General features: G+C 33.7%; 2 protein-coding genes across 2 annotated transcripts; both read left to right on the top strand.

Annotated features, from left to right (window-relative positions):
- The first annotated feature begins 1915 nt into the window (after positions 1–1915).
- LOC139843934 (probable acyl-activating enzyme 16, chloroplastic) lies at positions 1916–10961 on the top strand. Its single transcript, XM_071834118.1, has 18 exons — positions 1916–2319; positions 3470–3658; positions 3762–3876; positions 4166–4253; positions 4575–4783; positions 5030–5148; positions 5372–5521; positions 5680–5747; positions 6059–6164; positions 7168–7326; positions 8052–8105; positions 8180–8260; positions 8348–8485; positions 9391–9550; positions 9936–10015; positions 10140–10285; positions 10466–10523; positions 10703–10961. Exons 1-18 carry the CDS (start codon positions 2083–2085, stop codon positions 10793–10795), a joined length of 2250 nt encoding a protein of 749 aa, XP_071690219.1. The 5' UTR covers positions 1916–2082; the 3' UTR covers positions 10796–10961.
- Positions 10962–11428: 467 nt separating this feature from the next.
- LOC139843937 (pentatricopeptide repeat-containing protein At4g14050, mitochondrial) lies at positions 11429–13440 on the top strand. Its single transcript, XM_071834120.1, has one exon. It carries the CDS (start codon positions 11565–11567, stop codon positions 13392–13394), a length of 1830 nt encoding a protein of 609 aa, XP_071690221.1. The 5' UTR covers positions 11429–11564; the 3' UTR covers positions 13395–13440.
- The last annotated feature ends 1298 nt before the right edge of the window (positions 13441–14738 follow it).

The raw sequence follows: 14738 nt of genomic DNA, 5'->3' as shown, positions 1-14738 counted from the left end.
TAGAGGCTATGATAAATGATTTCGCTCTAATCACGTCGACATTTGATACAATAATAATAATAATAACAATTAAATTATAGTAATAATAATAATAATAATAATAATAATAATAATAATAATAATAATAATAATAATAATCTCCCCTATATTTTAAAAGAAAAATATTTTTAACTAAACTAGACACCCTTTATAACCCTTAGATTAATAATAGTTTAGATTTCTTTTTTCTTCGCGATGAAGGAGATGATATTGTTTTCGGATCTTTGATCAATGATTGGTTGCTGATGTTAGTCGAGATGGTTCTACTTCGGCCGATGATCATCGAGTTGATATTGTTTCGGGCACTTCCAAGGTCTTGGTTGTTTCTTCACAATCGGCTTACGATTAGGACTCGAGAAGGGGTAAAGCTGTTTTGTATGCTCATGTAAAAGGTACATATTTCAGACCGGATAAACGAGGGAAGAAGACGTCGAAAGCGGCAACACCACCGGAGTTTGATAGGGCTATCGGCTGAGTTTGTCTGGTTATGTTATAGGTTGTTTTATATTGCTTATTTCTGTGTTCGTGTGGTTGATTTAGTTCTTGTTTTGGACCTTCGTATGACAGCTTGCTCCTTGATTACCTAATTTGTCGAGTTGGTGTTAGGTTTGTTTTGTTTTGCAAACTGGGCGCGAATCGATACCAAATCCGTATTGTATCGTGTTTTGAAGGGTTCTTTCACTTTTGATGAAAGTGTTAGGTTTCTATTCAATGAAAGTTTAATTTTTCAAGGAAAAAAGAAAAGAAAAAACATCTATATGTAGGCACTCCCAGGGGCGAATCTTAGTGGAGACGGGGAGGGGCGTCCGTCCTCGCTGGATTTAGGGCAAGTAGTATGTAATTATATTGATATATTTATTTCAGATAAATTTATACCTTAAGATCTATTAAAAAAAATACAGAGGAGTAAAAGAAGAAGATGGGTAGAAGATAAGGAAAAAGAAAGAGAAAAAAAAAAAAAATACTTTTTATACTTATTTTAATTGGAAAAGAAACAAATATATGAAAGTTTTATGTGTGTCAGTTATCTTTTTCTATCTTGTCATTTTCTTATTTGTATTTACAATAATAATATTTTGATTTATATTTAATAATCAATCTTTTAGTTTAATACTAGAAACTAGTGAAATGACCCGTGGAATCACGGATTTGTTTAGGTATTAAGTGAATTTAAACGTTAAAGTCATTTAGTTTAATGACCCGACGGATTCCGACTAAGAAACTTCTCGTTGTTTTTACAGACACATTGATGTACTTAATTTGGTCGGAATAAATGAACTACATATATTCTCTCACCATCATCTTCCAATCTTCATCATAATTACTATTTTTCTTGTCATAAAAGTTTACATAGAACTTTTTATTGAGACATGTATTTCACATACATATATAACGTAATTAATCTCGTAAAGAAAACTCATATGTGAATTTGAATAATAATATAATAATAATTAATAATTAATAATTAATGATAGTGAATTTTTTTCCCGAAAAACATGAAATAAATAAATAAGTAGATTTAATTTAATTAGATTTTTTTTTAACAAAGAAATTAGCCTAATAATGACATCATCATAGAAATATATATGTATTTATTCTGTAAGTTCTTTCAAAAGATATAAAAAAATTGTCGCCTCTAATAATTCTTTCAAGTTCCGCCATTAGGCACTCCTTTATTTTGTTTTCAAGTAAGTGGTTAAAGACATATGCAAGTACACTATTTTAATTAACTTTTTTATTTATATATTTATATACATTTATTTATTATTATATAAAATAAAATATAAGATATAAATAAATAAATATAAATAAATAATAAATAATTTAAATAATAATAAAATTAAATCTAAATCTTTTCAGCAGTATCACACTATCACATATGGGTCTGTAACCATAAGCAGTTCTGGATGATTACCTCCCGTTTCCAATGCATTTTTTTTATCTTTAAAATTTTGTAAAATTCAAACCTTTCATTTCACCTACTTCCTCCTTCCAGTTACACATACTAATTTCACACACTGATACATATACATACATATACATATGATGATGATGCAACGGAATTTACTAAATCCTGTTATTCAATCTCATTCACTTTCTAATTTGATGTCAATTACTTCAATCAACAGCATCAATGAGCCGTCGTCACACTGTTACCGGATCCCGTACGTCACAGTCAACGGCAAGGTCAACTCCAGAAATGTGTTGTATTATAGACGCCAAAAACGCAGTCATCCGGTTAATTTGTGTAACCGAATTCGAGTTTATGCTAAATCTAAGGTATATTTCATTAATTGTTTTTAATCAATTTACGATTTATAACTTTATGCTATTTCTTTTGATGAATTATGCATTATCGATTAATTAATACTCCGTAATTCGTGTGGTAATATAGTGCTTGATGCATAGTAAAAATGGTTGACTTGAATAGCTGCATGTTAGATTGTTAGTTCACAAATCATGTGATTAATAATTATTGTAGTTAACTATTTTTTTAGTTTTGTGTTCAATTTTATTGGAATATGTATCATTAATCGTTAAATGATTCATTCGTGTCATGATACTGTATCTGATGCATTAATTGAATTAAATCGTTGCGTGTTAGTTTTGGCAAATTTTATGTGGTCCATTTCTAGTTTTTTCGGAAAATAATTAGTTAGGTGTTCAATGAATTGTCAATTGTACTATTCTTCTTGCATGTTTATGTCCAAACATAAATCAGACTCTAAAATGACAGCTAAGTAAACAATTGTAGTTTTTTTTTTCTTTCTTTTTTGCTTAATATGCACATTAATATGCAGATGCATATTTACAGCAATATAATGTTATTCTCAGTACAATAAAATTAAATGCTACCTACTTAGAGAAGAGTTCAAAAAAATTAGTTGATTTTCTTTTATTGAATATGATGTCAATTTAAGTCTCTTCTGAAATTGAATGTCAACCCGCTTTTTTCAACAACATTGTCGCGGATTAGGTTTCATCCTAACGTGTGTGGGTGGGTGGCATATGATCGCGAAGGTGGTTAAGTCCCCTATGGGTGATGCCGATATCGCAGTTCAAAAATAAAGTTAGGGAATAGCTCATTACTCAGGGTTGCAGTTATATGTTTGATCTGGAGACTGGAAATTAAACAGCTAGTGTTAGATGTTGAAACACATATTGTTGTTTAGTGTCAGAATGGCGTGGTAAATCCAAGCGTCCAATGCTAATGCCTTATAGTTATAAAAGCAATATGAGATAATTTTGATTGTCGGTTTGATGTTCTGAATAACTGGTCATTATTTTATTTTTGAATTTGGTAATAATGGTATAGAAAAAGTAGGCATAAGTCATTGTTTGATATGCTCAGAATGCATGAGGATGATATAGTAGGCATGTAGGTTGATAAAAATAAAAAAATAAAATGACTTTTACGACATACTTGTAGACAGAAGAGAAGCAAGTTCGAAAGTATTCACCACTCCTTGAGGGTCCGTTACTGTCCGAGAATAATGGATCGATTGCAGAATTTAAGACAATTCCAGATATTTGGAGGTCCTCAGCCGAAAAGTATGGTGATCGTGTCGCATTGGTGGATCCACATCATGACCCTCCTTCAAGTATGACCTACAAACAGGTCTTTATCTCTTATACCATCTGTTTGTGTGTCCATTTACTAGTTTAGACTGTTGGACTAGATTGATTTGTTTTCTCATCAGTTATGATATTGACAATTGTAGGTGGAGCAGGACATTTTAAATTTCGCTGAAGGGTTAAGAGTTATTGGAATCAAGCCATGTGAAAAGCTAGCACTTTTTGCTGACAATTCTTGCCGGTGGCTTGTTGCTGATCAAGGTAGATTCCATTCATCTTTCGTAGTGATAAACTTAATATCCGAGGTCTTGTTTTACATGATCGATTCACAAATCTCGTGCTTTCTGATTAACGTCAAGCCTTAGTCATTGCATGAATTTTCTTTGTAAACATATAAATAGAGTTGAAATATGCACAGTACATGTATGATAGTATTTTTTTTTTTTTTTTTTTAACGGCGGTTAGGAGTCATTGACAGGGTCCGAACGCGATGTCGGAACCCTTATGTTGAGCTAATATGGAAATTCGACACTAATAAGTTTGTCTGTAGGTATTATGGCCACAGGAGCGATAAACGTTGTCAGGGGATCTAGGTCATCTGTGGAAGAGCTATTCCATATCTACAATCATTCTGAAAGGTTAGATACACCTTCAGGATGCTTTCAGTGACTGAATATTCACCCTCTTTCTGAAGGAACAGCCCTGTTGACTTTTCAAAACTGATCTTATATTGGTTGATTTGAAGAGATAAACTGATCCAAGTCTTAAACTATGCAGGAAGTACTTTTTTTAGGCATAAGAAGTATTATGTTGATTATATTTTTGGAAGTTTAAGTTTCTCCATCAAATAGTCAAATGTTCCTAAGTATCACTATTTAGCTATGTTGCATGTGTGCCTTATTTTAAACTTAACGAAAAAGATAATGACTTCAAGTTACGTTTTGGATTATCCATTACAGTGTTGCACTTGTTGTGGACAATCCCGAGTTATATCACAGGATTGCAAAGGCCATCAATGCCAAGGCATCTGTTAGATTTGTTATCTTACTTTGGGGAGAAAAGTCGTCTATAAGTAGCCAAATGGAGGGAGCTCCTGCTTATAACTACAAGGAGATCGTAGATATGGGTCGTGAACATCGTGCTGTTTTGGTTGATTCACACGATGCCCGTAAGTCAGTTTACACTAGGTACTAGCATTTAATTCACGTTTATTAGAATGTAGCGTTTACAGTCAGGGGATTTTTGTTTTTTAAATTGTTTAATGTCAAAAGTTCGAAACCAGTTTTGAGTACCAAGAGATATCATTAAAAGTCGCAAAAAAGATTTATTTTTATTATTATTTTTTTTATGTTTGTTGGAAATTAAAGTAGCAACTAACAATATAAATGTGAATTTGTATGTTGTGGATCTTTAGGTGAGAAGTTTGATTATGAGCCCATCAAGTGTGACGATCTTGCTACTCTTATTTACACTAGCGGGACCACTGGCAACCCAAAAGGAGTTATGCTTACACACGGTAATCTTTTGCATCAGGTACAGAATGTGCATCATTTCTGCCTTCTATTTTGATCACTATGTTTGTAAAGAATAATTGATCGACAAAAAGAAGAGTCATATTTGTATCGTACATGTTAAAACACCTGCTTTTCTTTAATATCTAACAGGACAGGATGTGAAATCTCAATGTGTAAATTTTGTCAAACTCGCGAATAGAGAATATTTCACGCTTTAATTATTTGTTTCTTTACTTTTTCAGGTTCAAAATTTGTGGGAGATCGTCCCTGCTGGGCCCGGCGACACATTTCTAAGTATGCTTCCGCCTTGGCATGCATATGAACGTTCTTGTGAATATTTTATACTTTCTAGGGGAGTGGAGCAAGTTTACACAAATGTGAAATACTTAAAGGTGATTTTTTATACGGATAATGTAGATTTTCTTGTGATCCCGATTCTTTCTAGGATTTTCTTCTTAAGCAGTAAATATCATCTCAATTTTGCAGATTACACACCCACTCTGTTATCCTGCCTTTTGATATGCGATTTTTTTTTTTTCTTCTGTTATAGGATGATATGCGGCACTATCAGCCACAATATATGATTTCTGTCCCTCTAGTATTTCAAACTCTATACAGGTACATCTTATTTTTTACTCTTTATTACTAATGATTCATAAATGCAATATTACTCAATTAACTGAGTTTTGCGATGAGATTGTAAGTTATTTCCTGCAATTGAAACATTGCTTAATAGAAAAGAAAAAAAACAAAAATGTGAATAAGTGGTTGCAGCTTAAGTACTATGAGCTAATAACTTTTCCTCTATTCTTGTTAACATAAAACTCCTTTATAATTAGTTTGCTCTTGATTGATCTTAACTTTGATTACTCTTGATCGATCTTAATTTTGATTGCTCTTGATGGATCTTAGCTCTTAATTTTGTGCAGTGGGATCCAGAAACAAATAGCCACAAGCTCGGCTATACGTAAGCTGGTTGCAGTCTCATTTATAAAGATCAGTATGGCATACATGCACTTCAAAAACATATATGAGGTTCACCTTCAGCATAGGTCACATTCAATCTAAAAGCTTTCAAAATAAACGTTAAGGGCCTGTTTAAGTACAAAAAACTGGCACACTTTTCCCAAAAAAAGAAGAAAAAAGAATCCAAAATAAATTGAAATTTGAAAATTGTGCTCAAAATGAGTGTTTTCTCAGAAAACTTAGAAAACAGAAACTGAAAGCCCACTTTTTAGAATTAAAATTAAAAGTTTGAGATCAAGGATTCTCACTTTTCCACTTTTTCATATACAACAATACCTCAGCTTTCATAAATATTTAAAACTTTATAACATTTTTTTTGAACAGCGATTGGGATCACCCGAGGGGGACTAAACCACCCGTTGCGATCATCTCCCGTTTCAACTATGCCGATGCAACGATAATAACCCCGCCCCCCTCGTTGCCCGGGAGGAAACCTTGAAACCGATCCAAGGGCACGGCCAAGTTTAACCTTTCTCAACTTCACAACTTCAAAAAACTTTATAACATTAACCTTTCTCAACATCAGTTTTCCAAAATGAAAAATGTTACAACTGAATACGATTTCCAAAATAATCAACAAACTGTTTAAAATACAAATGTCTTTTTCAGAAAATTAGAGATGGAAAATTGTGGAAAAAATTTATATCCAAACACACCCTTAATATTGATAAAAGTGTTTGCCTACTTTTTAAGTTCGCAAGACACGATGGACTTAATCAGTAAAGTTTAGAAAGACTGGGTTGCTTGTTTCTTTTCTATAAGCAAGTGAATTAGTGATGGTGTATATTGACCCTATATAGGTTTTACCGGCCCGCTCGATGGGATAAAGGCTCGACCATATGTCCGTATGAATTGTGGTTCGATGTCCCCTGGTTAGCGGTTCGGGTTTCCGCCCGAACGTGTGTGTGGGTGACAAAGGAGAGTATTCGATGTCAAAATTTCCGTTAAAAAAAAAGTGAATTAGTTATTTAATACTCTAATGCTCTGTATGGTTTTCATATATCCCTTGTAGGGGAAAGTTTTATCAAGAACTCAAAAGCAACCATCTTACGTTGCTGCAATGTTGGACTGGCTATCTGCACGGGTTATTGCAGCAATATTGCGTCCATTTCATATACTGGCAAAGAAGATTGTGTACAGTAAAATCCACTCATCTATTGGAATTTCAAAGGTTTGATATGCTACTATTCTTGATTCTCGTGTTGAATTCAGAAGTTGTATATTTGACCTGTTAACGTATGACTGGGTTATGTCAAGCTCTAATGTGTCAAACGGTTAAAAAAACATTTACAAGGAAATGGGTCAAGTGGGTTGAAAATCATCCCAAATTTTATTATTAGATTTTTATAACATAAAACCTTCCTGGTCATTTCTCAAAAAAACATTGTTTGTAACAATACTTGAAAGTTAAAAACATGCAAGTATTTACGACAATATTATTGTTGTAATAAAATCAAATCCGTACAAAAACTAATTGTTAGTGTTACGCAACCTGCCCAGCCTTGTAGTTTTTTTTTTTTTTTTTTTTTTAATTCTTATTTTGTCACCTTGACTGTCGTATTTAAGTGGAAACTTTTCCCATATATCAACATACGTACATTTGTATTTGAAAAGTACTATTATCTCTGTAATCATATTTCAGATACTATTTATTTGTAATAATAAGAAATTTGGACAAAAAGTACATCAGTTTGACCTACCTGACGCCCTGACCCGTTTCAACCTATAGAAAAACTATTTGTGTTGACCTAAATCCATGATTACCTATCTCCAGTCCAACTGACCAGCCCATGTTTCACCTTTAAGATTATAGTTTCTTATGTCTAGGAATGTAAACATGTGATTGAATAAGCATTAAATAATTTTCTAATTTTGATATGTTTTTACATTCTACAGGCTGGTGTATGTGGAGGTGGTAGCTTGCCATCACATATTGACAAGTTCTTTGAGGTTTGGAGTTTTTGTTTTGATATTACCTTGTGGAAGCATATATAAGTCGCGTGATGATCGTGATGTCTGTACAGGCAATTGGTATAAATATTCAAGTTGGATATGGATTAACAGAGTCATCTCCTGTTATAGCTGCTCGACGACTACAATACAATGTAATATATTAATTCATAGATATGAACGTTCTCAATTATATTAATTTAGGATGGGATTATATTACATCAGAGTTATGAAATTTGCAGGTGCTTGGTTCCGTTGGGCATCCAATTCGTGAGACAGAAATAAAAATTGTACATGATGAAACTGGTGAAGACCTTCCTCCTGGTTCAAGGGGAATTGTTAAAGCTAGGGGACCAATGATTATGAGAGGTTATTACAAGGTATTTCTCATAGGATGGGTTCATGATACTTTTAACCTACATGCGCTGTTGTAAAAGTCGGCTGTGAGTTGGCAGACGTGTCGGCTTGTGGACTATCCCGTCCCGAGTCACCCAAAAACGCCTTAAAAGTCGGTCAACGCTAAAAATTTGGGTCAGATTCGGTCTGAGTCGGGTCAAAGTCTAAGTTAAGTCAAAAATTTATATTTTTTAAGAATTAGATATTGTGTCATAAATCTTTGTTTGCGATATTTGTATTTTATGTTTGATATATTTAAGACGCCCAATCGTCGACTGACTCGTTTCTCCGAGGTCCCCGACTGACTCGTTCCCTACTCGAAACTTTTACAACCTTGCCTATAGGTCTTGGACATGTTTCTTTTAGCAAAAAAAAAAACAATTTTCTTGATATCTGATCAACTTTACTTATGGGGCTTGGCAATTGCCTCCCATTTAATAAGGAATGGGTCCATGTGTCTTGTGCTTTGCCAACAGCAGGTCATATGGGTCATTTCTATAAATATCTATATATAAATGGAATGGGTCAATTGGGTTGGAAGTCATCTACGGTGTATAAAACTTTTTAAGTCAGTTTTAATCTAAGATTAAGACTATAATTGTAACGATATTATTTTTCCTTGGTCTTTATGATACTCTATATATTTATTAATTAATAGATAAATAAGGTTTTGAGGATCATCCCAACCTGACCTGACCCATGAATGCTGATATATCAAGAAGACGCACGAAAATCACTTTGAACTGTTTGGAATCAACACTTTTTTTTTCCAAGGGTTCTTTTTCTTTTGAAGAGATATGGAATGTCTTAAAATTACCTTCACTAGACAGAACTCTAAGGGTTTTTCAGATTACTCATGGTGATCAGTTTATCTGTTCGTTTAACATAGAATCCCGTCACGACAAAGAAAACTATAGATGAGGACGGTTGGTTAAACACTGGGGATATTGGCTGGATTTCCCCTTTTCATTCAGTAGGACGAAGCCGTAATGCTGGTGGAGTTATCGTTCTTGAAGGACGTGCGAAGGATACTATTGTCCTTTCTACAGGTAAACACAGTCACCGGAGGATTTATATAATTATAACTCATCCGTAGTCCCATAGATTTATGAATGAGTCGGTTCAGGTTCTCTGGGTCAAACCAGTAACATACTATATAAGGGAATCATGAAAAAGGTCGGACGGAAATGTATTTATTGATGCATAAAACTCTTTATATATTTTATAAAAATATATTTAACGTATTGTTACAATTGTATATTAAAAACGCTACGAGTTTATAAGAAATGGATTATAACTGGTTGGGATCAGCCAACCAGAGTTGTACAAGTGACTTTTTGATCCGTTAATCCACCTGCGTAATCCTTCCATTTTGTAACGTCAGTACCTTATATTCTTCTTTGCAATCTTTTGATTATTGTTTATGGCTACTAGGGGAAAATGTTGAACCAGAACATGTAGAAGAAGCTGCCATGAGAAGTAGCTTAATTCAACAAATAGTTGTCATCGGCCAGGTAACACTTTTTTGTTTATTTCTTCATCTCAGTCCATTTTCAGATTTTATAATCCTTCAATCTTTCTTAATTTCAGTCCATACTATTACTTAATTTTGATTTCTTATCCTACACCGACAATTAGGATCAACGGCGTCTTGGAGCTATTATAGTTCCAAATAAAGAAGAAATTTTATTGGCATCAAAAGAGTCATCTACTTCAGATTCTAGTGCCATTGAACTTAGCAATGAAAAGATAGTCGGCTTAATTTCACAAGATCTTCAAAAATGGTAAGGAATACTTCATCTCTGAATATTGGGGCGTACAATTAAAATCCACACACTGCTTGCACCATATAAATAGGATTCTTAAATGAAAATGTGACATGGTTTAAAGTTTAAACACACATAACCTGAATATAGAGGTTACTCTTTCTGCAAGTTTATAACTTAATTTATTTCTTCATACAGGACTTCAGACATCTCTTTTCAGATTGGGCCCATTCTTGTCGTTGATGAGCCTTTTACGGTAAATGCAAGCATTATACTCATCTTTTTATTTATTATTCATTAAAATGTCACTTTGGGTTAATTATGGATAAATGGGTAAACTATGTGAAGAGACTATTTGTAACCTTACTCATTGACTTAACAATGCTACAAACAAATTTTGACAAACTTTTGATGACGACTCCTTATGATATTCAGATTGATAATGGTTTGATGAGCGCCACAATGAAGATCCGAAGGAATCAAGTTGTGGAACTATATAAAGAGCAGATAGATAATTTATACAAGTGATCTTGTTAATTTAGTATGTATAATAATATAGTTAAAATTCTAGTGTTCGGTTGCTACTGCTAGTAATACGTTGTGTGTCTCCACATGGCATAAGTATCTCATCTATCGAGTCATGTCATTGCATTACATTTTCGCTGTAAATCAAAGTTATATTGTTCATGCGATAGATAGTAAATTTGATTGTGATTTATGAGCTTAAACATGAGATAACTTTTATAAACTCAGCATAATTTTGTAACTCAAGATAGTACTAACTTTATATACCTTGTATGTGGTATATCGTATATGTACAATGTACTACATGATCTTAAGTTTCTTGATATAAACTAGGGAAGCCAAATATTGTACAAATTTTTTTTTTTTTTTTTTTTTTATAGATATTTTGTTATTAAGTTTAAACTCGAGACATGGTGTGAAAATAATAGTACCCCAACCTTGTAACTTACTTCATTTTTTAAAATTATTATATTTTTATTATATATAAAAAAAACTTAAAACATTTAACTCTAGTTAATAATTTAAACAAAACTTGCCTCATTTGTGGGAGATAATATAATTGACACAGAGTGCTTGCAAAATAAAGTTGGATTTATGAAAAAAGAAGCTTAAATAGCTAACGAGTATAATCCTAAATCCTATCCCAATATATATAACAAACGAAATTGGGTTCATTTTGTTACTCCGATAAACTAGTAAGGAAAACAATGATACCTTTTTTTATAATCATGGTTTGCATAGGTTGGACTGTAGAGGCCTAAAAACGTCATGAATGCATCACCATTTACTTCAAACTCTCCAGCACTGCGCCGCCGGCCGCCACCCATTTCACGGCAAGGCTCTCCATGCGCACATCCTGAAGCTTGGTCTCGACCAATACGGAGCCTTACCCAACACACTTATCTCCATGTACAACAAATGCAATCTTATCAAAGACGCCCTCCAACTGTTCGACGAAATGCCTCAACGAGACCCAGTTTCGTGGGCCTCTATTCTAACCGCTTATAACCAATCCAACCGTCCTAACCGTGCTCTATCCATCTTCCCAGACATGTATATTCTCGATAGTTTGCAGCCTGATCACTTTATTTTTGCTAGCTTAGTGAACTCTTGTGCTGCATTGAAAGCTTTAAAACTTGGCTGTCAAGTTCATGCCCAATTCGTGTTGTCTCCATTCTCGTCCGATGATGTGGTCAAGTCATCGTTAGTTGACATGTACGCAAAATGTGGATTGGTGGATGTTGCGCGGACTGTTTTCGATACCATTGTTATTAAAAATCCGATTTCTTGGACTGCTATGATTTCGGGGTATGCCCGAAGTGGAAGAGAAACAGAAGCTGTTGAGCTTTTAAGAAACATGAAGGAAACAAATTTGTTCTCATGGACTGCTTTGATATCTGGACTAATACAAAGTGGACATTTCGTTAATGCATTTAATCTCTTCATTAAAATGAGAAAAGAAGGGATCAAGATCGCGGATCCGTTTATTTTGTCTAGCGTTATTGGAGCTTCTGCTAATCTTGCAGCATTAGAACTTGGTAAACAAGTTCACTGTTTAGTTGTGGAATTTGGTTTTGAATCCAGTTTATATGTTAGTAACGCGCTAGTTGATATGTACGCAAAATGCAGTGATATAGTTGCTGCTTTAAGTGTGTTTCATGTTATAGTTAGAAAAGATGTAGTCTCGTGGACTTCAATAATCGTGGGGTTGGCTCAACATGGAAAAGCTAAAGAAGCGTTGTCTTTATACGATGATATGATATCTAATGGAGTTAAACCAAATGAGGTCACATTTGTTGGGCTAATTTATGCTTGTAGTCATGTAGGTTTAGTTAACAAGGGTCGTGATCTTTTCAAATCTATGGTTGAGTATTACGGGTTAAACCCTAATCTTCAGCATTATACATGTTTATTGGATCTTTATAGTCGATCAGGGCATCTTGATGAGGCTGAGAAGCTTCTTAACACTATGCCTTTTGAGGTTGACGAGGCTGTTTGGGCTTCTTTTTTAAGTGCTTGTAAACGATTTGGGAAAACCCAAATGGGGATTAGGGTTGCGGATCGATTAATGGAGTTAGGTGTTAAAGATCCATCGACTTTCGTGCTTTTATCTAATGCTTATGCAGGTGCATCTATGTGGGAAAATGTAGCAAAAGTTAGGAAGTTAATGGTAGATATGGATGTAAAGAAAGAACCTGGATATAGTTGTGTTCATTTAGGTAAGGAAAGTGAGGTTTTTTATGCTGGTGTGACGTGTCATTTAATGAAAGATGAGATTTTGGTTTTGCTTAAAGATTTAGATGAAGAAATGAGAAGAAGAGGGTATGTTCCTGATGTTAGTTTTGTGTTGCATGATGTGGGGAAACAAGAAAAGGAACAACAGCTTTTTTGGCATAGTGAGAGGCTTGCGGTTGCGTATGGGCTACTTAAGGGTGTCCCTGGATCAGTGATTCGTGTTGTGAAGAATCTTCGCGTTTGTGGGGATTGTCATACGGTTTTGAAGTTTATTAGTAACATTGTTGGTCGGGAAATTGTAGTTCGTGATGCTAGTAGGTTTCATCATTTTAAAGATGGGAGATGTTCATGCTTTGATTTTTGGTAATTAATGAGTTAATAAGTAATACCATTTTTCAGGGTCCTTGATTGTTCTTTATAGTGATCTTAAATTTTGAGAGATATAGCTGGTTTGCAAATATATTTGATTGATAAATACATAAATTAATTTGCTTACATTGATGTTTTCATATTAATATTATTGTTGCTTTGATTACAGTTTTCAGAACTGGGTATTTTTTTTTTTTTTTAATGACTGTTTAAATGTTCATTAAGCATATGTCAAGGTGATTGGGTTTGATATCAATGGTGTTGAGGTTTTTAAAGAATAACCCGATGGTGACAATAACAATTTTGATTAAGAATCATGTCTTGGTTCAACATATTACTCACATTGGATTATTTGTTTATGTGTGTGCCTATGATCATTTGGATGGTGCAAACAAAGCTGTTCGAAGTAGGTTGTAGTGAATTTGTGTTGTTAGTCCCCTTTTTAGAGGTAGCAGCGACTTTTTGTCTTTTTGCCTGGGTTGAAGTTAAAGGCGTTCCTGCCACTTGTTTTTCTGCCAAGAACGTTAAAGAGATCGGGGGTGTTTTGGGAGACGTTTTGGCTGTAGCCAAATCTACAATCAATTGTTGGTAATTTAGTATAATTGAGGGACTTAGTTTACACTTGAAAATGGGTTTGGAGGTACGGAGTGTACACCCATTAAGTGATAGATTTCTTTGACTCAAAAGCGGTTTGGTAATTGTCTTAATATTATTTATTGGCATTTACATATTTGAGGTTAATGATATTAAGATTAGTCTTGTAACCACTTGTGGTTTAATGTTATTAAGACTAGTCTTGTAACCTCTAAAGACATTAAGATTAATCATGCAACCACTAATAACATTAAGAGTTATTTTTGTAACCGTCTTATGGTTTGATGACTATTTAGTTATGTAACCTACTTTGTGGGTTAATGTTATTAAGATAAGTTTAATGTTATTAAGGTTGGTCTTGTAACCATCTAATGGTTTAATGACTATTATGAAATAGTCTTGTAACTACATTTTGTGGGTTAATGTCTTTAAAGATATATTCTTGTAACCATTTCCTATGGTTTAATAAGACATTTATATATTGTCTTGTAACTGCTTCAAGTAATTATGAAATATCATTATGAGTGATTAATTGGCCATTTAAGTCTTTCATCTTTTGAGTGCCTATATAAGAGGATAAACTATTTTCATGAGAGGTACAAGAAAAACACAAAATACTCTCTAGCAAAAAGGTTCTTGTTTTCTGCCAAAATGCAAAGACGTGGAGTTTTCAAACTTTCAAGTTTGGGCTTCCGAGTTGAGCGATTTGGTTTCACTTGATCGAGCTATTTTTGACGAGTTCGACAAT

This window comes from Rutidosis leptorrhynchoides, chromosome 4 (assembly GCF_046630445.1).
Source record: "Rutidosis leptorrhynchoides isolate AG116_Rl617_1_P2 chromosome 4, CSIRO_AGI_Rlap_v1, whole genome shotgun sequence".
Lineage (NCBI taxonomy): Eukaryota > Viridiplantae > Streptophyta > Magnoliopsida > Asterales > Asteraceae > Rutidosis > Rutidosis leptorrhynchoides.
This window is presented reverse-complemented; position numbering and strand designations above follow the sequence as displayed.